The sequence below is a fragment of the Lates calcarifer genome, linkage group LG13, assembly GCF_001640805.2.
Source record: "Lates calcarifer isolate ASB-BC8 linkage group LG13, TLL_Latcal_v3, whole genome shotgun sequence".
Taxonomy (NCBI): domain Eukaryota; kingdom Metazoa; phylum Chordata; class Actinopteri; family Centropomidae; genus Lates; species Lates calcarifer.
Genome location: NC_066845.1, coordinates 10,035,306 through 10,059,603, shown reverse-complemented (window position 1 = coordinate 10,059,603; position 24,298 = coordinate 10,035,306). Strand labels below are relative to the sequence as shown.

General features: G+C 42.3%; 2 protein-coding genes across 4 annotated transcripts in view; both read right to left on the bottom strand.

Annotated features, from left to right (window-relative positions):
- Positions 1-2,324: 2,324 nt before the first annotated feature.
- LOC108878192 (eukaryotic translation initiation factor 4E-binding protein 1) lies at positions 2,325-5,871 on the bottom strand. Its single transcript, XM_018668636.2, has 3 exons — positions 5,416-5,871; positions 3,506-3,694; positions 2,325-2,992 (listed from the first exon to the last, which is right to left on the bottom strand). Exons 1-3 carry the CDS (start codon positions 5,549-5,551, stop codon positions 2,961-2,963), a joined length of 357 nt encoding a protein of 118 aa, XP_018524152.1. The 5' UTR covers positions 5,552-5,871; the 3' UTR covers positions 2,325-2,960.
- A 598-nt stretch (positions 5,872-6,469) lies between these two features.
- ank1a (ankyrin 1, erythrocytic a) overlaps positions 6,470-24,298 on the bottom strand; it is a 101,128-nt gene continuing 83,299 nt past the window's right edge. Inside the window, exons 36-45 of one of the 3 annotated variants that reach the window (XM_018668615.2) lie at positions 24,105-24,189; positions 23,898-23,972; positions 23,376-23,507; positions 23,068-23,223; positions 16,496-17,147; positions 15,899-16,247; positions 13,516-13,599; positions 13,041-13,187; positions 11,688-11,786; positions 10,296-10,401 (exon numbers count right to left, since the gene is read on the bottom strand). In XM_018668615.2, the coding sequence (XP_018524131.1) occupies positions 11,715-11,786; positions 13,041-13,187; positions 13,516-13,599; positions 15,899-16,247; positions 16,496-17,147; positions 23,068-23,223; positions 23,376-23,507; positions 23,898-23,972; positions 24,105-24,189 (1,752 nt within the window). In that variant the 3' untranslated portion in view covers positions 10,296-10,401; positions 11,688-11,714. Of the gene's footprint in view, positions 10,402-11,687; positions 11,787-13,040; positions 13,188-13,515; positions 13,600-14,610; positions 15,158-15,898; positions 16,248-16,495; positions 17,148-23,067; positions 23,224-23,375; positions 23,508-23,897; positions 23,973-24,104; positions 24,190-24,298 lie in introns of those variants that run through there. The other 2 variants (XM_018668633.2, XM_051075204.1) reach the window with 2 other exon arrangements.

The window sequence follows — 24,298 nt, the reverse complement described above, 5'->3', positions numbered from 1 at the left end:
GGCACATTGATTTTTAGTTTTACTGAATTTGTGAGTGCAGATACAGGGAATATAAATTTTTATAATAATAATAAGTTTTTGAAATTGCACAACTTTAAATTGACACACATTTAAGAGAGAGGAAACTCAGATCAGTTTAAACTTAAATTCAAAAGTATTTATTTGTTTTTTTAATACTTGATGGCGATTATTTGCTTTTTGGTTTTTTCTACTATACATTTTTCAGCAATAGCTGTTGCACAGAATAAGAAAGTCACACACCTTGTTATACAGAATCCCTTTGGATTAACAAAAACCACTCCTCAGAGGCTTAACCTGCTCGTAGATACTCATTTACATCTTAATCCCACTTGTCCTCTCTGACTGGTGACCAGCAAACAATTTAGTGTATTTGCCTTCTTCACCTCCAATCCACATCTTTGTACCTATACCCTACAGTGCACACATCATCAGAGGTCATTAGCTCTTCTCTGGTCAGGCTCCTTTTGTTGATTGTGATCAAACAGGGACACTGTGTGGAACAACTCAGAAAGTATACCAAAGGATGGCTCAATGGGGGAGAGAAAAAAAAAAAAAAAGCAGTAGCACTTGTTTTTATTGGGGGAGACGGGGTGGAGGGTGTCAGGAAGCAGAGGTGACAAGGGGACTTCGACCCCAAACAAACAGAGAGCAGTGGCGTGAGGGAATGGGGAGAGTCAACGTCTGGATGCTGAAGCTACTGTGGAGGAAGGACAGGGCGGACTGGAACTGATCAGCTGAAACTGTTCAATCCACACTGAAAGCCAAGACAAGACCAGACAGAGTTCTCCCAGATTCCTCCTAAAATTGCCTTGCTGACAATGATGCCTCAAAGATTTTCATCACTTATAAGCTTACACTATCACAAATGACACTGTGGTTCTTTATGCTTAATTAAACAACAGCAAATGCATTATAATCTGTTTATGTCTATGTTGATGAATTATAGTCCAGACCGTAAGCATTTGGACAGTTTGGACACTCTTACTCACTACCCTCTATGCCCAGGGGCATGTGGGGCGGCATACTGAATATGAAATAAAACTGGATACCACATTAAAGTCCAACTTGTTTACATCAATATTTAAAGAACTGATGATGGTAACAGTAGCAACCAACACAATGGAACATTAACACAAAGTAGCCAGATCTTAGTGTCATCACCTTTACATCATGTCAGTTCATACACATCCAACTCATCCTAAACAAACGTGACCCTGTTGGTCAGATAATTGCACTGTCTCACTCTACCAGGAGTAACAGCAAAGATATAATAGGCACTGCCACAAAGGTCTGGTTTTATATCACCTTTGTCAGTGGTTGGGCTCTAACTTCTAGACCTACATTGTGTCGTTCTCTGACATAGAAATGTTTTTCAAACAATCAGTAGACCCTTGAAGAGATTCTTTGACACCATCATCATCTGTGCCATCACCGCAACTCACACACCCATCAATTATCACTTTTAGCCAATGAAGAATTTTTGCTTTGTTTATACCCATTTACATCATGCATCTGTGAAAGGCAGGAGGACACCATGGACAGCTCACCAGTCCATCACAACCTGGACACAAGTGCTCATATCCATAAGTGTGGATAATCTAGTGTCTAAGCCACCTGACAAATCTTTGTACTGAAGTGTTGAACTCCACACACGGAGGAGTGGTACTGCCAAGGAACAGTGAGTAGTTCAGTGCAATAAATATTACTCAGTCTGGGCTGTCCTGGCACATCCATTTGGCCAGTTATTTTGAGGCTCCTAATGACAAGATATTTAAGGGGGAGAAAATAATGGGCACAGTAAATCAACAAGGTGCCAGCAACTTGAGTGGAAATGGAAATGTTGAATGGGAGAAGAGGAATGAGTTTCTTCCAGATATGTGGAGTTGTATATTGACCTCTCTTTACACAGTCCACTGACTGAGGTTATCAGTGAGGAATTCCTGATATGACATGCTGAATCAGGGGAGCACAGGAAGTGTTACAGGCTGCAAAGAAAGCCATCCAAGTCAAGAATTATCACTTCAAACTGTATATTAGCTTTTCATTTTAACATTTGAAGGGCAAATAATTCAGTTGTGTTCATCAAATCTTTTCATTTCATCACTGAAATAACCAAACAGACAACTTTTTGCACTTTCATAAGGCACGGCACAAGACAAACGTGTATTCAAATCAGTGAACCGATGAACATGAAGACGCAGCCCACATTATGTCAGCGGATTGTAATCTGCTGACATGACAGCACAAGACTCAGAAGTAGCACACAATCAATGCACACCTAAAAAATACACAACGAAGTGCTGTTTGTTTTAATGGTGTTTGCTTTAATGCTTTTTGTCACCCTACAAACTGTGTGAAAATCTGTTTCAAAATTTCATCAACAAAATTCGGTTTTACATTCTCTGCATGACACTTCAGGTGAAGTACTTTTTGTAAATTTTAAGAGCATGATCAACCATACATCAAATTATACAGTAACTGAACATTTCAAGGCAGTTTTTGAAGAGAGGTGTCGGGAAATGTTTATGGAAAGAAAAGCACATCGAGTGACAAGCCCTGCTGGAATGCTTATAAATTCAGGAAATTGGATCTTCATTTTCACAATTTTCTCTCAGTGGTGAGGAATGAGGCTTTGTTGGTGCTGAGTACTTCCCAGTGTTGGTTTCAAACTCGTAGCCACTACAGGAAGGCACACTTTGTCACACATAAATCAGGTTTCAAGCCTTGAGACAGACAGAAAAGGCTTCATTACAGATTTGTTCTGAGCAAAACAAGCAAACGAGATTGACAGAGACAGACCCAAGGACACTAAGACACTGTGGATGATAAAGGCGAACCTCCGACTTCATGGAATGGATGATGGGAAAAGAGAAGGTGCTCCTGAACCTTTCTTCACAGCGTCATGTTGGTGAGCCTGACGTCTTAATACTCAGCGCCACCTAGATGTCCATCTCAAACTGCGCGTCATCACCTTAAAAAGACACAAACATATTTCACTAACAAAGCACAAGCTGCTGTGCTGCATCAGGATTAATCTTTAACAGTCTCATGCTATAATGACTCACAGTGATGTTTAAGGAAAACTGGAAGACGCCTGTCATTAGCTGGTAAATCATTATAGTCACAAGTCAACGTACAGAGACTCTTAAATCTCTGTTTGTTTGAATGATGTGGATGACACATCAGACTCCTCCCAAACAAAGGTCAGCAACATAGACACAATCCAAGGCTGAAAAATGAAATCAATCTAAATAGCACCCCTTCATCTATCATCCATATAAAACAATAAAGGGCAGCAATGTTAAAGGAGCTATATGATCTGATGGTTAACAGTGATACACGGAACATAACTGAGGTTAAAGATTAATCAGATGTTCTAATCAGTGTTGTGCTTTTCAGTGTTTATACAAATTTACATATAAATCTAGGACTGAATCCCTCATTCCATGCCACCCTCTGATGTGTGTCTGCAGTGTCAACATACCAGTGTTGTTGCTGTCGGATGCAGTGGTGTTGTTGTTCAGTAGTTCTCCGTTATGGGCTTTCTCACTGGCGTCTTTGGAGGGAGGACTGGTCACCCCTGGAATTTTAGGCAGACCTCGCGGAGGAGTCTTGGCCACCGGGGAGCTGCGACACTCCAGAAGGAACTTTCGGTCATAGATGATCCTGGTACCTTTTGTGTGGAAAGTTGAAGGACGACCATCAGAAACGGAGCAGTGTGTTCGCTCAGGAAGAGCACTGAGGTCACACTTAGATTAGCTGACTGGAATCAGCTCCTTCAGTCACACCTCATTCATCATACGCATGCAGGTGTGCAGCACGTCCATGTTTTATTGACAATTCTCATGGTTACTCTGCTGATATGTTAGACTAGAGATGCAGGAAAAAAGTGAAAAATATCCATCCCATTATGTATGAGTCCAAGGTGAAAACACTATTGTTTTGACATTTTTTGAATGAAAAATGACTCTAATGTTTAATTAGAACTAATCAAAATAGCTGCTGAGCAGCTAACTGACTTATCATTGCAGGTCTAACACTGACTAGAATCTGACCAGTAAAATAATTTAATCTGACTATGAAACATTGAATAAACAAATAAAAGGTGTTTACACAAAAGAAACCCAATGTATCTTCTAACATTTATCCTCATGTTGTGCAGAATGAATCAACTAGTAGAAATCAAACTTGCTATCATTTAAGGTATTATCAGTAATAACAGTATGGAAAAATGAATGGGATTATTGCACAAACACACACACACACATGCACACACATCCATGAAGGAGGTGCTAGTGACAGCAATACAGAGTTGGCAGGATATTACTGTTGATCCCATGTTTAGGGTTCACATTAGTTTTTATGTTTATTATGTTGTACATGACAGTTCCTGTCCTTGGCTATGACTGACTGTGCTGCTTTCGAAGCTGTAGTCAACACACACCTGTGACCGCATTACCACGAAAGACACATATCCACAGTCAAACACCCCTATAACAGCAAAGAGGAGTACTAACAGAATTGAACACTATTTTTAAAAAAAAATGCACAATTAATGGCAATATCCAGATAAATGTTAATGATTACCCCAATCTTTAAGCATACTTTCCACTGTGTCTGTGTGTTGCTGTGTCTGTCTGTTGCTTGGCAACCATTCTGCAGAAGACCTATATTACTTGGTAAAATAATTATTATTAGTTATCAATAAATTATTAGTTGCTGTGTGTTTATTTTAAGAAACCTTACCAAGTGTATGTAGTAACCTTTATATAAAAACAATAAGCCACATGAGGCCATAATTTATAGTTGTGCCTAATAATGCCCTGTAGTTGTTCTAAAATCACAGTAAACCACGACCTCTTGGGGCTTATTAGTTTACTCAAACGTCAGCTCAAAACTCACTCAAAAATGTATACTGTACGGAAATTAAACACAACATAGTGAGCTCACATCGGTAAGAACCAATCACAGCTTAAGTTGTCGGTTACGTAGAAGTGGACAGTAGGAGTCGCCAACGTCCCGAGATCAGCTGATGAAACCCACAATCAAAACCGAAAACACTCCCCTTTAAAATGACAAAGCAGTGATAAAAGAATAAACCACTCACATGCCTTGGGTCACAATTACTTTACTGTTTAACAATCAGTAATATTTTATGCCTCCTCCCCTCTATTCAACCAAACAGTGCTAGCCACTGTTAGCAGTTAGCTGAGGCGGAGCTAGCAGCTGGTTCTGCACGGTGGCGTTTGACAGGAGGCGACCTCATGGAGTTAGCCTAAGCAGTGCCTGCACACACTGTATAATGCCGCTGTGTATAAATCACGCGTGACCGTCGGTAACAGCATACCTCTGCGGCACGTGCAAGTAAAAATGATGAAAGACAACACTACGTACCACCCGGGGTCGTGCTGAACAGGGTCCCTCCGGGAGTAGTGGAGTAGTCATGGGGCATGTGCTCCGCGTCGTTGACAGTCACCCTCCTGGTCGACGGGATGGCCTTGGCAGTGGTCTTCTGGCAGTCTGTGGACATCTTCTCTCAACTATAATAAACTAAAACTAGCTAACTAATTGACATGAAAACAGGCAGAAAAGTCAAAACAACAAAGCCACACCGTGCCTGCTTCAGCTTTGGCTCAAGAGAATGGCTACTTTCGGATAAAGAAAAATAAAAACCTCTTTTTCATAAGTGCAAATGATGAAAGGTAGTATCTAACATTACAACATGCAGTCTCGCGCACACACACAGTGTCCAGGTTCTTTGTTAAAAGGACCTGAGCACACGTTCCTTCTCTTCCACTCACCCCCTACATGCACACAAAACAACACACAGACAGAACAGCAGACAGGCTGCAGGGGAAAATGCTCCAGAGGTGGACAAAGTGGACTTATTCCGCCCCCTACTGGCATGTAATCTCTGTGCACAGGTCAATAGTTGCTCAGATAAAGCCTTTATGGCAAAAGCATATTTAACAGATCCATGTCTTCTTATAAACAATGATCTGGAAGTTAATTGAAGACAAATTAGGCTAAAGGATCAATGCAACTTCTTAAGATCTTGTTAGAGAAACTACTACCAGCTTAATTAGAGTCATGACCTCTAGAAAACAAGCATTGACTGCTGGTTTAGTAGAATGGCCTTTACTATTAAATGGACACTGGAATGGATGCATAATTCATTGTTACAAAGACAAAAACAAAGGGGATCTAGCCACTGGTGTATTCATTTGACCATTTGTATGCCTTACATAAAGCAGCCCTGCTGGAGGCCATAATGCTAAACATTTGGTACTTTGATGAAAAGTAGGTTTGCTCAGTGGAGTGCACAGGTAAAGGCCTGGGGAAATTCAGCATGTTTATAACATTTGGTTTGTTCAAAATTGGTATGATTGTCAGCAGCTGGGTGCACATGGATTTTGTCTCACACAGAAGTATACACACTATACACAAAGACATTTCATTTCTTTATTAATTTTGTAAATGTTGAGCTGGTGTACAGAGTAAATTGTCAATAGATGTCCTCGGATTTGATTGGATTAAAAGGCTTTTACATGTATATTTTAAATTCATGTTTGACTCTCCATAACAATAAAAAAAAGCAAACAAAACAGGTTAAAATACCCACAAGACCCCTATTTATCCCCAGGTTGCAGGCATTACCCAGAACTCAACAGTCTCTTGGTAGCTACAGCTGTATGATGCTAAAAGTACATCCATAACATAACTAGAATCCCAGTTGACAAGTAAGGGTGCATAGCATTCTAAGTAAATATATATATATATTTTCATATATTTCATATATATATATAGCCTTTTATGTTAAAAACATTTTCTGTGCATGTGCGCAGTTGCATTCCTTAGTATTGAGTAATATGCTATTGCGTTAATAATGTCTTCAATCCATTCTAAAGGAATATACACGTGTTCTCTAGTTTTTGCAACAGTTAATATTTTTGCATGAACTTGGTGCATGGCATCATCTCAGTAGTCCCTCAGTGCAGGGCTTTCCATTGTTCATTTTTCGGATGTAACCACTCCTCCCTCTGCTTGCACTTAGTTGGACTCCTCCTTTCAAACTGTGTTTAAACTGTCACCCTGTGGAAGCCTTACAATTGGCTCAGTCTCATATTTGGTAAGGGGACAGAAATAGATCGGGGGTGGGCTGTGTTGAGGAAAAATGCTTGTCATCTTGAAAGACTAGCCATCGAAGCCACCAAGCCTCCCCACGGTTCCACGTAACTTCAAAGCGCTTCCCCCTTGTTTGTCTTTTCATCAGACTCCCCCACCCCGCCTCTCGCTCTAACCCCTGGCATCAGCAGCGGATTTATAAAACAGCCCCTGCTTCAGAAACCAACGCAAGCATACCATAATTATGAGCCCTTAGAGAGCAAACTGTATGCTATGACATAAGGGGTACTACACCATTACACTGCTGTGTAATTTTTATTGACATCTAACTTTTTGTGGTTATTAAAAAAATATAATAAAATAGAAATAATATCTGATGAAGGGATATTTGTTAAAATGTCAAAACCCCATCTGAGGCTTCTCTCTTTAAATCTCTCCTTTTACATGATTTGTATGAATGTTTGTTATGAAATGAGAATGAAGTCATATGTTTGATGATCAACAGCAGATATTGAGTTGAAATAGAGTGAATACTCTATTATCTACCAAAGTACAGAGCCAACACAGATGACTACTTTATAACAAGACTGACAATATACCAAGACGTTACATTCATCATCTCTGGCTGTGAAGCCATACTAAACACTTAATTAATGGGTGCTTATTGCAACGTTTTTGTGACTTAACATCTTTTTCCATAATAAAGCATTCAGTGTCTGAACGTTTGAAAGAAATGCACATACATTTAGTAATTGATATCATGTGAGATGGCGCGCTTATTGAGGTAAATCAATGTTAAAAAAAGATGTGAATTAGAATTACATGTGTAATCTGAGAGCCACTGCTCTTTGTCCGTTTGCAGTATTACTTCCTGTGATATTATCACAACTTTGACATGTCCCAATATCCAGGACTGAATAGGTGATATTAAAATCACACACACACACACGCACACACACACACACACACACACGCACACACACACCCATTAGGATTCCTTTCAAGGTGCATTTGAATGTTAACAAGGTTTAAAAACTATGACTGAACACACCTACATTCCCTGATGAGTAGAACAAAAACAGACACTGGGGACTTTGCAGATGGGATGGCTGATACTAAGTCACACCAATAGTTGCCCAATCTTAAGTGTGAAAACTCATTAGTTTTCTTTTCTAAAGAGGCAAAGTGATAAAATGTGGGATACTAATGTACTGACATCATTTTTGAGTGTAGTGAGGAGTAGCCTAAAGCTGTGATCAACAGAGCCCGAGCTTAGGAAGAACACAAACTATGATCCTAAAATCCTTTCTCTCTCTCTCTCTCATGCAAACACACACACATATGCAAACAATCCTTTCCTTTTGTAAGCAGTTATTGCTTCTTCTGAAGTACAGTTAAGACAGTAGATCATGGAAAAGAAGGACATAACTCGAAAGAAAGGAGTGAAACAAGAGACATGCTCTGGGAAGGGTCAGGCTCACAGTTGCGGGTCAGTATTACAGTTTCTCATCACAGTGATTGGTGACTGACTGTCTTTGCTACACTCCAAAGAATTACCAAGGAGACAAACATCAAAGCTCAACACGTCCTCGACCCTCGACACAATGCTCTCCTTCCTCCAGCTGGCTCTTCGTCTTTTACCCGGTAAGACCAGTGCTACATTATTACCAGCATTTCAGCTACTTTAACCTCAAGTGACATCCTCTGATGGTGGTGAGATGGTCTATTAAGTGCACGTCATGGGCGGTGGTATCAGTTACTGCATGATGAGGTCTAACAGACACTACTACGAGCTGAAGGTGGGATCCTGCCCTCCCTGCTGGAGGCGGACAGGACTGCTACATCTACTCTGAGAGGCTGACTGGAGGGAGGGGGGTGAGGGGTGAGGGGGTGAGAGGTGGAGGTAGGGTGGTAAGGGCAAAACTGTGGGCGAAGAGAGGTACTGGGATTTTGGCTCAGGCGGACATCTGATTAACACAGACCTCACGAGGATACAGCACACTGGGGACAAGAAAAAGGCGGAGGAGTGGGATGGTAGAGTAGGTTAATCTCTCATGATAATCTGTCACTCATCACATATCATCACTCATCATCACCCTCTCCGCAAGGCAAACCACTCTGGGGGGAGAAGGTCAGGGAGGCAGGTTCAGACTGCAGAAACCTGCCTCCCAAATCACAAAAACCCACAGTACGCCAAATGACTTACAGTATGTCTTCCCTCTACAGTTTGACATGTCAAAAGCAAAGGGTGAAAGCACATGAAAAGCACAAAGAAACAAACAACCTGACACACAGAAATCCGACGTTTAAAACAGGCAGAGCGACACAACATTTGTATGTTCTTGTACCCACAAAGATCTCAAGATATATAGAATAATATATAGGTTCAGACCAAACGAACCAAACAAGAAAAACAGGGAGGAATTTCTTATGTACCTGAAACAGCAGCATCAGTGGCATCGCATAGGGATCTTATAACATAAACAACACACGTAACACACAGTCACGTAGAGCAATTTTAGTGCATACGATATTATGTACAACACCAATATCCTTGGGTGATAATTGTAGCTTTACTGGACTTCGAGAGCACTGGGACAGGTTTAAAACTAGTTTGTGATGCTCTTTAGCTGGAAGAGTGTGGCAGGTAGGAGGGGGAGTAACCTGTTGCCTAGAGATTATGTAATTCTCATTATTTTAGTCTCCCTTTTTCTTTAGCTGATAAATTTTTCCCTGTCGGTTTAGAAAACGGGCCAGTGATTGACCATACCCTAACATTGCATGCCTGTCCCATACAGCAGTGTCTCCTCCCCATCCCTCCCCACCCTTTTACCCACCCCTGTATTCCCTCAGTATTTGTAGTTAAAGACAGGCCATGCGGCAGCAGTCACTCATGCTGATACAGATAACAGGAAGCACGTTTTGGTTGCTAGGTTTTTTTTTTTTGTTTTGTTTTTTTGTGTTTGGTTTTTGTTTTATACGAAATCATGCTTCTAGCCTAGTAGTAGATGTTTTTTTTTCTCCACGGTTTCTTTAAAAAAAAAGGTAATAAAAACTACAAGTAAATCTGTATCCTTCTCTTCTGGTGCGTGCTGATAGTCGGCATAGCCGCTGTGGTTGTCATTAAGTTGGGTGTCTGTTGCCGTTCCTTTTTGTCTGTCTGCCTTTTTATGTGTTCTTCCTCCTGTCAGCTGCTGCTGGTCATGTGTCCATGTAGGATGGTTTTGGTGAAGGGGTTGAATCCTGCGGAGAACTCTGCAGAGAAAGAGAGAGAGGGAGAGACGCTGAGTCAGGACAACTGTCTTCCAGCTGTACAACAGATCAGAGCAAAACCTCATAAGGAATCTAACACGGCAGGTGGCATGCAAGCTGCAGTAAGTCAATGCAAGTGTGAGTATTTTTGAAATGGCCTTGCCTTTAATATTCCCTTAAGTTGATCCTTGTGTATATCACCCAGATTCTTCTCTTATTTAAATCAGTCATTTGAAAACTACAACATTAGTTCTAGAAAAGCATCGAAGCAAAAATGGTTGGCAAAAGTGATTTAACATTCAGTCGTGAGTCGCTTCAAATATCAGTAATTGCAAGAATGTCATGGCCTTTACGTTAGAAAGGGCAAGTCTCTCACACATAGACACACACACACACACACACACACACGCACACACATACACACACACACACACACACACACACACACACAGCAGTGGCTCCAGATCGCAATTCACTTGACAACTGGCTTTGCAGGTTTGACCTTGAGAGCTGTCACTTGTTTACAAGATCATTCATGGCTGGTTTGTTTTGCTGAGTGCCAACCCTTTTCCAGCTTGTCACAACATGCATGAAGAAACCAAAGTACCCCATATCATTTACTGCAACATTAATGATGTATTTGCATCAAACTTGCATTGTCTATCTGTATGGAATTATATTTGTGCCACAGTGGGGCATTTTGAACAGACAAATTCAATTCACGAGAAGATCATTTAAAGAATTTGTTAATTTGAGCGAACAAAAATCAATTCTGTGTCTGGACATTAGTACTTACTCACATATATAACTCCATACATCTGAAGTAAAGACGACAAAGCATTTGCCCGAAGGAAAGCAGCCTGAATTGCTATTGTCTATTCAGGATATAAAATATTATTATGTTTGAAAAAAAAAAAGGATATGTCTCCATATCATCTGCATTAATACTGATATAAAATCAAGTTTATATTAGACAGACTTAATGTTACTCATGAGTTAGCAGTTTCCTTCTCTAGTATGTGGGATTTCTTGGTGATTCTTTTGTTATATTTTTGCACTACATGGGCAAAGAATGACAGACATAAATGTTTTTTTCTTCTTTTTGTGTGTCATTTACATTTTAACTATTAGTTGAACAGAATATTAAAGTGTCATTTTGCTGTGCCAGCCTCACATTACATATCATTAGTATTGAATTAAAGGTACATTCAGATACATTTAATCCAGAGAGACTGGATTAAATGGTCTAGCCCACAGGTCAGATGAGGCACTGTGGGTCAGTCCCGTACCTGCGGGGACGCAGCGCTCAGTCTGCCTCACTGCTTAACTCTCCGCAGACTGGCACATTTCACTATCTGAGCACCTTTCTTCACATCCACAGTATCGGGCTACATCGGGGGTGGGGGTGGGGGGAAAGGGAGTTGACGGCAGAAAAGGTCCAGGGATTGGGAAGAGGTGGGATGATGGGAGCAGAACAAGAGGTTGAGGGAATGTTAGTAAGGGAGAGTAGAATAAAGAAGAAGGGATAGAAATGGAAAGATGAGAAAGGAAAAACAGAAACAGAGCAGCAGAGGGGGGAAATAGTGCCACAAGGAGAGAGAGAGGACAGAAAAACAACAGAGGAGATGTAACAGAAATGTGAGGGACAAATACGTAAAGGGAGAGGAAAAAAGAAAGAAATTATGTATAAACAGTCAAGCAAGGACAGAAGTGATGGGTGGCAGTTGAAGATAAGATGGCATCAGAAACATCTACAGTATTTCAGAGCTTTGTCAAAAAATATTTGCAAATATAAATAAATGTTATTTAGCTTTTTCAAGCTCCAAAATGGATGGCGTTAAATCATATAAAACTCATTACAATGACTTTAAATATTATTTGGCCCAGCTCTGATTCAGAGAGTCCTGCAAGTTTGAGTGATACAGCACACAGTCACAGTTGAAGGACTATAAACTTTAATGAGGGAAAAAAGACAGAGAGGAGTCACTCACTGAGATAAGGGATGGGGAGAGAATGGAAAATATAACCACTGCAAGGAGCCACAGTCAGTTCATTCAGTCATTAAAGTGCAAGAAACAAAGATATGAACTGTAGGTGCAGCTTTAGTGATGACTAAAACGATGAAACCCCAAGTGGGCCGATGAACTGTGAGTACCTCAACTGAAACAGTAATAGCAGCAGTGCAAAGTGGCCTCTTTTGTTCTCTCTTGCATGCGGTAGATGTACATGAGGCAGAAATATTTAGGTGGAGATGTTACAGAGGGTCAGCAATCAAACAGTTGACCAAACACACATCTTGCTCTATCTTCTGCAGTGATTTAGGACTGACACATAATGAAACAGAGCTATTGCTTTTAAGAACACAAGAGCACAAACACAAACTGTGCTCTCAGCCTGTCAGTACTTCATACTGAAGCTCATGCAGGTTAAGCTACATAAGGAATGTCGAGGGGAAACCACGACTTTCAAGCTTACTGCAGCATAGAGTCCCCTGTTTGCTATAAACTAGTTACTACATGGATTTAAACCAAACAGGGCCTCAGTCCATTGCTCCCTGCATGTTTTAGCTAACAATGGGAGCCTCGGGTGGCGCAAGGCCTTTTTATGGCCAACAGAGAGCTGCCTGTGGATCAGAATCCCACCTTGCTGCTGTCCCGGCCGAGGATGGCGTAGCTCATGAACTGCTCCGCGTCAACCTCCAGCTCGTCCTGCAGAGAACCCTCCACGCTCACCTCCTGAACCCCTTCCTCACCTGAACCCTTCCCTCTGCGCACAACCTTACGCACAATCTATCACATACATATAGAAACGCACACAGTAGGGTGGGAGAGAGTGATGGGTGAAAGCAGAAAGTGGGAATAAGGCAGTGAAAAAACAGAGTTGGTGAAATATAGAGAAACGATTATGAAGAAAAAAATTATGGTCTTAAAAAAATCTATACAGTTTTTGGCAATATACGGTGTAATGTGGTATGTGATGAACGCTGATGAGCTTGAAGGATTATTGGTTAATAATCATTCTAAGTAGAGTTGATGTGAGACTATTGTGATACTGACATAAAGGAAAAAATGAATGGACCCCAATTTAATAATACAGCATACAAACATTTTGAATTACCTTTTTTGTGACAATGTTTCCATGTTCATCTGTGAACTGTTCCTCGCTTACTTGCTCCCCAGGAAGATCTTCAACCTCATCACCCTGTGGACAGAAGACCTTCAAATTAACTTAAAAAAAAAAAAAAAAACAACCATAAACTTCAATCACTTCTTCTTCTTACTTCCAAGTAAACTCAGGTCTGTGGAAAGAAAATTAGCACTCGATAAGTGATGGACCTCCAGCATGTTAAAATAGTTGTCACCATGGAGTAATTATGTTCACGCTATAAACACATCCACTAATTGGAAACACAGAGAAGCAGATGAACGACAGATGGGCGAGGGGTTAGGGCGCTGTTTGTGGAAGCATGTCAATCCAAATCCAAACAGTTGGGATCCAGTGGAGCCCACTAATGTTTCTTAAGTGACACTTATAATTACAGTTTGTGAGGTTCATGACAATGCTGTTATAGCCCTTAATAACTTGCAGTATGTCTGCACAGCTATTTATAAGCTCAAAGAAATTCCTGCAGCCATACAAGTGAGCTGAAGACTGAGGGCTCGGTCGAGCTTCTGAAGCTTCTGAATAAAACTCCAAAATCCACATTCACACTCTGTACTGGCACTGAGGGCGTTTGAGATACAGTAGGAAGACTTTTTTTTTTTTTATAGACCTGGAGTCCAAATTTGTTGAGCTCAAGACAATCTATTTACATCTGTAACAGCAGAGGATAAATTTAGCCACATTCTCTCAGTAATTTGATAGTTTAAGATTAAAATCATGGACTGAAATAGAATCAGAAGATGAATGATTATTGTTTCATTGATAAAAGTCATTATTTTTGTAATTTTCTGACACATATACAACCTCCAACCAATATTTCCTCATGCACACAGTGTCCTTAGTTAATCCTGTCACGTCACGCCCACTCTCCTCAACTGCAGTAAACTCTGTCAAATCATTTACCCTTATTACCACAAACATGTCCTGTATCACCCCTGCATCCTTCAGCCTCTCACCAAACAATCTTTTTCTCCTACTCTTTCCTTTCATTAATGTCTTCCTGCCTGTAAATGCTTTCTCCACTTTCTCGGCGCAACCCTCTCTCTGTACCTTGAGGATGACTCTGCGGCGGACCACCCTGGTGGTGACGTTTTCCTCTTCATCGGCCACTCCCTCAACCTCGCCGAGCTCGTGGTCCAGCTGGACGTGTATGTAGGTGAGCACGGATCGCACCGAGCCGCTGGCTATGTGGAGGACATTCTGACAGCTGATGACCAGGAAAGCCAGCAGCACGAAGCTGAAGAGGAGCTCGGTCACCAGGGCCCACATCACCCCACTCTGATCCCCAGCAAATCAACACAGCCACTGGACGCGACAACGCACCACTCCAGCTTCACACCCCTCAGCTTTCTGTGACTCCTGTTTCCCCCCCCCAACACACACACCAGCACCTCTCTCAGCTAAGAGGGAAGGTAACAGCTGCAGTCCTCTGCCTTCTGTCACTGGTTCACTCAAACTGGTTTTGTGTCTTTTAGTTCACATTCATCCTCCACTAGCTGGGGCAGTGGGCCCTTTCCCCTGTTCTCTGTTCCTTCTCCTGCTCACTGTCAGGTCAGGAGTACCCAGTCAATGACAAATCCAGGCAAAGGCAACCTTGGAGGGGCTTCTATTCCCACCTCTCTCTCTCTCTCTTACCATGTGATCTGTGGGCTTTAAATACCTCTGGCTACTCCAGTGTGACTCCATCTGCTGTGGTCGCAGCACAAACAAACTTGCCTCTTGACTTTCCTCCTCCTCTATGTACTTGTTACTCTACAAAGTATTTGTCATCCCCTACAATCCACAGAGTTTAGTAGGTACATTTCCCCAAAATCATAACTCTGCGCAGACACAATACTGCAGCACACACAAATAAAGCCAGAGTAGGCTCTTTAATCACACGTATGAGCCATTATAAAGTCAATATCGAGCCCACAAGGGCCTAAAATGCAACACTCTATTTTTGCTGTCACACAGTTTCGTGGCAGAGATTGTCTTTTACAGTGTGATGTGTTTGTGTTGTGCCAGAACATTAACACGTGGGAATGACCGGGGTGGGGATCATGTAACATGAGTGGGACAGCGAGAATGCTTGCTATATTTGGCTGGACATGCTGTTTGTGCCCATCTTGGGCCCTAGACTCTGTGTGTGTCTGTGTTTTTATATTTGTTTGCTGCGTGGTTCTACGATCAGTCATGAATAATATAATGCTGATTTGAGCATTAGGTCTGACTTTAAGGTGATGGTGAATCTCCTGTGTTGTATCTGTCAAAACAACCTAGAACCTGTTCAGCCTTTCCCTGCTAAAGGCAGGGCAAACGTTCCTCTCATTTTGCATGGAAGGACCAACACACTCACCTGGCCCTTCAGGCGCACGTCGTCCCAGGCCCTCAGCTCTGGTACCCTGTGTGGGAAGCCCAAACCCTTCTCAAATGGCTGGGTACCTCTGAAGTGCCCCCGCAAGATCTCTGAGTGCCCCATGTCCCTCACGGGCTGAAGCAAGGCCTCCTGGGACATACGGGACTGGTCTCCGTCCACAGCGTTACGTACCGATGACATCATGGTGTCCATGGCCTGCCTGGGCTTAGGCTGATTGCCTACCCAGGCCTGAGTAGGGTCAGTGACAGGGATCCACCCCGGGCCTGTCTGTTCCTGCAGGTAGGAAAGGAAAGAGCCTCCACCACTTCCGTTTCCACCATTACCTGACCTGGAGGGAGAGAACAGGGGTCAGTGAGGAATTCTACTGTATGCTTACTGCCAGGCACATAGAACTACTTTCATAACTCCTTGGTGATCACTTCCTCCTTGTGGAATTTTCAAAACAACTGCAGTTAACCACTGACATTTGGTGACATGCAATAAAGATAATTGGGACATAAGCAGAGATTTATTGCTTTGCTAATGTGATTGTGACTTTGCACTGTCACCTGAGAGGCAGACAGGGGTATGACTCACCTGTCTCCATTTCGATCTGCAACACAGCTCAGACCAGGTGACTCACTCAGCCGAGCATACACCCTTTGCTGTCCTGTAACAAGAGAAAGCCCTTCCTCTGAGCCTGTCCCTCCTCCTCCTCCTCCTCCTCCTCCTCCTCCAGCTCCATCACCACCAGTTGTACTGGTGACTGCCGATACCTCCGAACTTGCCTCTGACCCCTGACCATTGTTCAGCCCGTTAAGATTCATCCCGGCGATGGTGCCGCCAAGCGAGGCTGGCGTGGCAGTGCTGAGCGAGTCAACGCCCATCTCTGAATCGTCTTCGGGAAGCTCAATGGAGCCACTCAGCACCCCACCCCCTCCACTGGCTGCACTGGCCTGACTGGCCGGCCGACCCAGGCTTCCATAAGGCAGCCCCAGCAGACCCTCTGAATCATCAGCATTGCTGCACTCCAGCGAGGAGTCCTCCACAGGCACCAGGGAGGGGCTGTTGCCCGAGGGCCACACCTGCACATCAGACATCTCCATGAGGGTGTCTTCTTCTGTGGTGGCAATGGGCGCACAGTCCAGACTGGAGACTTCCTGCCAGTATGGCTCAGCGCCCAGCGGGGAGGGCAGGCTGTACTGCATGGAGGCCGGTGAGAGAAGCTCTTCCTGCGCGAGCCCATAACCTGGAGCGAGACAGAGAGAGGCACACTGACACCCCGGCCCCCCACCTCGCTCCCCAACTTGCCCCCACAGCACTGGGACCCCGGGAGGGGGTACGTGCCCCTGCCCAGGAGCTGGGCATCTAGCTTGGGGGGGGGGAGTAGAGGTTGCTGAAGGGACAAATGGAGAGAAGTGGGGAGGGAGAGAGGGGAGGGCCAAGACAATAGGAGCTGGAATAAAAGTGCAAGGAGCTTAGGACAAGAGAGCAAGGGCAACTTCGAGAAGAGGGGTTGTCAAGCTCGACCAGCCAGCGCTGACGGTGAGAGCAGCAGCGGCAGCAGCAGCAGCAGACACAGCCAGATGGACCGAGAGACTGAGACTGAGGTTCGAACCCAGCAGTGACTGATGCTGCTCTGCTGGCTGCCACCTGCAGGGAGACGGACACGAATTACTGCCTCTGCCCCCAACCCGGGGCTCGGACACAGTGAGACACACTTTGTCACACATACACATGCCGTAAACACGCTCTCTCGCTCTCTGTCTCATACTGTCACACACACACTCACACTCATATATGCATGCATTCGAACCCACTCCAAGACAGGCAGGTTAATATTGTTGTCAGGCTGGATAGCATGCATGCAGGCAATCTCATTTTCTCCTCACACCCATGTTCAAAGACACATCACCTCACTCAACACAGCTGTTTGCTCTCTCTGGCATATACATTTACTTATCATAATGCACTCAGTATAACACAACTATACTTACTCGGCATTTTATTGGGTACACCTAGCTAAAACTAATTCAGTCTAATACAACAATCCTGCAATAAAACCTCCTTCATGAAGGTCATAGCATTCAGTTTTTTGTTCAGACTGATTCAGAGAGGTGCTGGTTCAACAGTGTGATCATTTTGGAGGATGTAATTTGTGGTACTGTTGAACTGTATTGGATTATACAGAGAGGCATTTCTGTTAATGAACGTACTCTCACTGATACAAATACATACAATTGGGTTGAAGAAAATAATAAAAACACCTGCCCCATAACGCAATACAATACAACAGCATCAGAAACCAAAATGACCATAAAGTTGAATCAGCACCTCGCTGAAATAGTTTCAACACAAACTGAACATTATAACTTTAATGAGGGTAGGATTTACCGCAGGACTGCTGTATTAGAGTGCATTAATTTTAGCTAGGCGTACCTAATAAACTGCCAATTGTATGTATATAAACATATAACTTATAGTTGTACTCATATGTATGCAAGCACATATACAATAGACTTGATTTTCCTTTTGTTGTTAAAGCCACATGGTTGCTGCCTCAAACATATGTCATATCAATTAGCAAAACTGCACATTGTTAATGTGCTGTGGACTCAGGTCACTCCTACAGCTGGTTCTTAAAAACCCATTGTAACAATATCTTTTCTTTTTTTGAAAAGGCAGACCTTGCATGATAGAGCACAATGTCACAGCAGCAGGAATGATTTTTTTATTTATTGACATAATACCTGTATATTGCACAAAAAATCCTGTTCGAGATTTTGAAGAGTGCACTTACACAAATAATCTGCCTTGTATTTGTCTTGCAACCTCCTCATATTTAATTAATTATGCGGAAAATGTCCCCTGTGAATATTTGAAAAGTTTGATGAATGGCAATGTAGGTAAAGCAAAGTGTGAGCACGACTATTACTGTAACACTATAGGACCAAGAAGTATATTAAACAGTGGATGAAACAGAACTTAAGAGCAAGAAAAGGAGGAGATTCCCCTTCTGCATGAGCATGTGTGCATGCTTAGGAGAGACAGAGAGCGCGAGAGAGAAAGATAGAGAGCAAGAGAGAAGGCGAGAGAGACTCACTGTACGTGTTCACTGTATAGTGATGAGAAAACTGTGCAGAGCTGTGCAGGGTGTAACTTGATTCATGGTTGGCAGTGCTGCTGTTGAGTACTGCTGAGTGTGCAGGAGATATTTGTGACACCAGGCGGCCAAAAAGACCTCTTGTCCTACTTTCTGTTCTCTCCTTCAGCTTCTCAACTACTGTCATTTGTCTGCAATATAGTAATATGAAGTTATGACTATATATATATATATATATATATATGTATATCTCAAATGCTTGATTGTCCATTGGCTTCACTTTAAATACTGAAATGTATCTGTCAGTACACTTAGAGTTTAATATGAGTAATATAAGCTGCAGCAAATACAGTTATAGTTTTTACAACATCATCAGGTGGAATCAACTGACCTCCTATTTTCCCTCAGAGTCCTTATACAAGCCTATTCAATATATTATGGATTACTTGTAGATGAAAATCTGAGTCATGAATGAGCTTTTCAGTCCTCTCTCACCATGTTAGTAGATGAGGCGGTGAAAGAAAGAGCTTTGGGAAAGAAAGAAAAACATTAAGGGAAGGGCAAGAGTGAAATATGAAAAATGTGGCTGTGATTGTCTGACCCCCCCTGACTGGAACACATAAATACTGAAAAACAAAGTAGTGAAGCTCACGTAAAAATACATGTAAAGGAAATATACGCATTTGCCAGTACACTTAAACACTTATACACATGTATATGGAAGACACAAAACACTTTCAACTTAAAACATACATAAATACACCCACACGGATACACTCACACACAAACTGATTTATGAGTTTCACATTAAACAATAAGCACATTTACAATAAAGGGCGGAACAATATCAAACGGATACTTGTACGACACTTATAAAGACATTAAACACATATATTTCACACAAAATAACCCATCAGATGGACACAGCTTATGTAGAATCTGTGACATACAAAACAACCACAACATTCATACATGAACAGAGCAGACACAAGTCACAGTTCACGAAAAAAGGTTTGTAGCCTTTTTTACCCCCCATAGGACAGATCACTGAGGAGGAACAGAGACAGACTGAGGAGTCACTATCAGTATGCATGCCATGCAAAGACAAGTCTGTCGGTCAAGCAGCGTAAGGTGCCAACACAGTTTGAGTCGTCATCTCCAACATGCCAGTGTTACTCCTGCCCCTCATCCCAGTGTCTCCATGCAAACACAGGGGGAGATGAGCGATGAAAGTCAGCCTTCGTGCACATGCAGTCAGGCAGGAGGGCAGGGAAAGAAGGGATGGGAAAAGAGGGAAAGGACAGAGTGGGGAAAAAGAGAAAAGAAGGGCAGCAGGAGAGAGAGAGGAATATAAAATAGGGTGATGAACACAGACAGAAACAGTGAGAGAGAGCGAGGGTCACCTCCCCCCTCCCAGTGGGTGCTGAGTACACAGTCTGTGTGAGGGGGTATCGATCACAGAGCGGACACTTAAAAAGGTGGGGTTTTCAAAAATACAAAAAATAAGGAAAATGCACGAGTAGTCGCAAAAAAAAAAAAGATGTGGGTCAGAGGTCAACATGAGGTCGGCATGAGGTCAGAGTTCGGAGAGGAGTGAGAAGGAGGAAGAGTAGGGCGGCTAGGCTGCAGATGACATGTCCAGAGAAACACAGAGAGAGGGACAGATTCACAGGGAATGAAAACAGGGCTCCCAAAAGGACATTCAGTGCACCAACATTAGCCCTAAAGAGACTCAAACTACTCCCCATGCAACCACAGGCAGATAGAATTTATCCCCTTACAAAAGTTTAAAAGAAGGGATCTTCCTCTGTCACTTAGTGAGTTTTTTTATTTTCTAACCTGGAAATAATCTTGAATATACCTAAATCTGCTTACCTACAGCAGAGGTGCACTACAACTATGAACGAAAACGTTTAACTAAAATTCTACAGACATTGTTTTTTCAAAAATAGAGGGGAAGACAGGTAAAGACAGAGAAAGATAGAATAAAGGCTGCAGTGTAAGTTATTCCTGCACACTAGTGAATATTTTTGCTGCTTTTTCTGGAGTGAAAAACACTATTTCACTGATAACAAGAAATGGCTTCTTTTGAATGAAAGACTGAACCTGACTTAAAGTAACAATTTGACATGTTTGAAGATACACATATTTCCTTTCATTGCAAAGAGTTAGTTGACATGAGCACAGATGTGAGAGTGTCTGTACAGTAAATATGAAGCTACCACTAGCAGCCGGTTAGCTTAGCTTAGCATAGGGACTGGAAACAGCTGCCTACCAGCACCTTTAAAGATCAGCAATTATCAAATTATATCTCATTCATTTAATCCATACAAAAACCAAAGTGTAAAAATGACAAGTTGTGGCTTTACAGAGGCTATGTGCTGGACTATTTACTCTTTCTTGGTGTGGTAATTTATTGCCAGGAAACCCACAGAGACTCAAGGAAGGTGCTGCACCCAGCCAAAAACAGTTTCCAGTTTCCCCTGTTTCCAGTCTTCATGCTAAGCTAAGCTAACTAGCTGCTGGCTGTGGCTTCATATTTGGCAGACACTTTTGGCAAGAGAGCAAATTAGTATATTTCCAAAAATGTCAAACTATTGCTTGAATATGAACTGAGTAAATCAATAAATTAACCCGTGAAACAAATTATAAAGAAATGAAATATTCACAAATGTTTACATAAATCAAATGCACAAGAAAATCAAAAATAAATTCATGTGTTTTAAGGTTGCGGCTTGACAGTTATTTTCAATTTTTTGAGCATTTCTAGATTTATTAATCATTTCTTGTCTCTGCCGGTTTTATTTATTTAATTGATTAATTTTTAATTTATTTTACCCTTTCATTCACTGACTCATTTCATTTATGGCCTAAAAAGTCAGGTTTGGTCTCCCAGTCCACAGACATACTAAATTGGAACAGTAAGTCATAAACCTCCTGAAACACCTCACTGTGATCATTGTCAAATATGCAGACAATACAATATTCAGATATTCGGAGCGCCACCGCGTTTTCTTACGCAGATCATCAAAGCAGGAACGGCCTTTGGGAGGCAGGTAGCCAGACAGATAAGACAGACAACACAGATACACGGTTATCAGATTCACTGCAGCTGTGATCTGAACGTCTCCCTTTTCACCCTTTGACCCTCATGGTCATATTTGTATGCATCATTACATCTCTGATTATTGCTCCAGTTTTCACAGAGAGGACCTGTCACCTGTTGGACTGACTCATCGCCTGCACTGGATACGGAGAAGAGAAGGCAGTCCAGTAAGAAGAGGAGGGTGGGGTGGGGGGGGGGTGGCTCACACCAGGCCAGAGGTGAAAATGGAGTCAATAAGATGTAGGTTATGCATGTGTGAAAGAACCCATGAGGAAAAGGAGCAAAAGACTGAGGACTGACAATTGGTAAGAAGGCCAGTTATACTAGGCTATACTTATGATCTACATGGACTGATCATGTATGACAAGATGTTGTTTTATAGACAAACTATCCAAACTAAAACGTAGCCCATCTAAGTTAAAAATGGTGCATAAAAATCCAAACTATGGTCAAATATTATAAGGTGACTGAGAACAAAAACTATAACTGTAACAACATCATTATAATATTATTATTATTGATATCTATGTGAATGGCTGGGGGGGGGTCTCTCAAACTCTGGAGCTCCAGCACATTCACTGTTAAAGCGCACTTTCCTGTATATCTACTGCATTTCTCTATTACCTTCTGTCACAGTAAAAAAAAGTTTAACCAAAGGCACTACAGAGGTTGTAGTACAGTAGGAGTGTCCTGAGTCCTTCTGCATGTAGCTGGGGGTAAAGTCCTGCAAAAGTTTGACGTTTGTGGCAGCTTTTATACAGAACAGCATCATGGGGAATAAATAAGAAAGACACAGGGACAACACAGAGAATTCAGGGGGACACAAACTTCACTTTGCCTTCAGGGGATTTTTTTTTTTTTTTTAGGGAAAAAGGATGTGTGTTTATTGGCAATGTGGCTTGAGGTAAAAAGGGACATGGGGGAAGGGGCTGCATTGTTGGATCTGGGGAGGGAGCTTACCATTGGTCATACCAGGGGAGAGGTGGTCTCTCTCATTGTGTCGGCGTCTGCTGAGATCACGGGTGCCTTGTCTCGTGGGCTGAGGCGGCTGGCCCTCCAGCATGCTTACGATGTCCATACGGTCAATACTCTTCAGGGCCGTGTACAAGCTCTCCACTGCAGTGATGATGGAGACACACAAACAGACAAGGGAGACAGGGAAGGAGGAGAGGGGTTCCCAGGACAAACAGCAATGCAGTTGTAACACCAATCTGACTTTGATTGGAGTAAACAACATTCACAGCAATCTCAGGTACTCATATACTCACTCTTGGCCCTCTTGCCCTCACGGGTGGCCCACAGGTTGAGCAGCGCAGAGCTCTGCTCCAGCAGAGAGTTCGGATTCTCCACACGGATCTTATTGATGTCATCCACGCTGAGCTGAAGCTCACGTGCCAACTCTGTTTATAAAATGAGATGGAGAAGATCAAGTAAGCAAGGGGAAATATTTATATCATTTAGTCCATGAGTCATGCTGTTGCAATATACAAATGGTACACTGCTTCACAGTAGCTCTATCCAGAAGAGGAAGAATACTCTGTCTGTAAAATAGCATGGCTCTTGGCAGGAAAACAATAATTAGTTTCAGTGGCTGGTTGCCATGTTATAACTTTGTTTAATCAGCAAAGAGCTAGGCAAGCTTGTCAGACATAAGGTAAACATGGATGGTTCACAGCACATTAAAATCGATTCAGTATATTAATCTATATGACATATTATCGTATTACATCAGGTTATAGTACAATATATATATATATATATATATATATATATATATATTTGTATATTACCAGCCCAGCTCAGTCCCAACTGTTCTGCAATCACAGCCATTTTCAGCTCTGTCCTCTCCATGGCACTCATAGATGCTGCAAATAACCAGAGCACAACTGAAACTTTAACATCTGAGTCATGGATTCTGTATATATGCTGTGGATGAAGTAGTACAATGGAAAAAAAAACACAGCAACTTTTGCACTGGGAGAGTGAGAGTCTCATACCCATTGCAGGTTCATTTAGGGCGCTGTATCGTTCTCTCAAAGCCAGCGGGGTCAGAGTTCTCCTCCGGTCCTCACTCCCAACAATCTGCTAGGCACAAGCAAACGCCACTTAAGTGAGACGTCTCAGGGAAACAGATTGTATATAAGCACACCTAATGTGTCTTGTCAATGTAAGCTAACTTTGTGAGCTTTAC

Bases quoted from the DNA above. Each gene is read 5' to 3' on its own strand.
- LOC108878192 (XM_018668636.2), bottom strand. From the start codon at position 5,551: ATGTCCACAGACTGCCAGAAGACCACTGCCAAGGCCATCCCGTCGACC. The intron at 3,695-5,415 runs GTACGTAGTGTT...TCCACACAAAAG, and splicing joins GTTCAGCACGACCCCGGGTG to GTACCAGGATCATCTATGAC. The intron at 2,993-3,505 runs GTATGTTGACAC...TGTCTTTTTAAG, and splicing joins ATCCGACAGCAACAACACTG to GTGATGACGCGCAGTTTGAG.